We start from the raw sequence: 333 nt of genomic DNA, 5'->3' as shown, positions 1-333 counted from the left end.
AGGAGAAGGTGAGGGCCCATGGCCGCACCAGCGGGCACGTGTTGATGGCGTTGAGGTTGATGGAAGCCTCCTCCTCACTCTGACCCCCGGACAGGAAGGTGACGCCTGCAGAGAGCGGGGTTATGGCACCAGGGGGGCAACAGGGCATCCCCCTCCTGGTCCCCGCCACGTCCTGGTGCCGGTACCTGGCACGGCTGGGGGCACGGTGCGGCGCAGGGCAGTGACAGTGGCCATGGCGATCTCCTCGGGGCTGTACTTGGTGGGGCAGGAGTGCCCGGGAGTCACCATGTTGGGTTTCAGCAGGGTCCCCTCCAGGTAGACGTGGTGGTCGCT

General features: G+C 67.0%; 1 protein-coding gene across 1 annotated transcript; it reads right to left on the bottom strand.

Moving 5' to 3' along the window:
- Positions 1-4: 4 nt before the first annotated feature.
- LOC103913029 (fructose-bisphosphate aldolase C) lies at positions 5-327 on the bottom strand (the record flags this gene model as incomplete). The annotated part of the gene is made up of 2 exons (XM_009319510.1): positions 5-105; positions 186-327. Coding segments are annotated over 2 exons (243 nt in total), but the record flags the coding sequence as incomplete, so codon positions are not given.
- Between the last annotated feature and the right edge of the window lie 6 nt (positions 328-333).

This window comes from Pygoscelis adeliae, unplaced genomic scaffold (genome assembly GCF_000699105.1).
Source record: "Pygoscelis adeliae isolate BGI_AS28 unplaced genomic scaffold, ASM69910v1 C10048641, whole genome shotgun sequence".
Classification (NCBI taxonomy): Eukaryota; Metazoa; Chordata; class Aves; order Sphenisciformes; family Spheniscidae; genus Pygoscelis; species Pygoscelis adeliae.
This window is presented reverse-complemented; position numbering and strand designations above follow the sequence as displayed.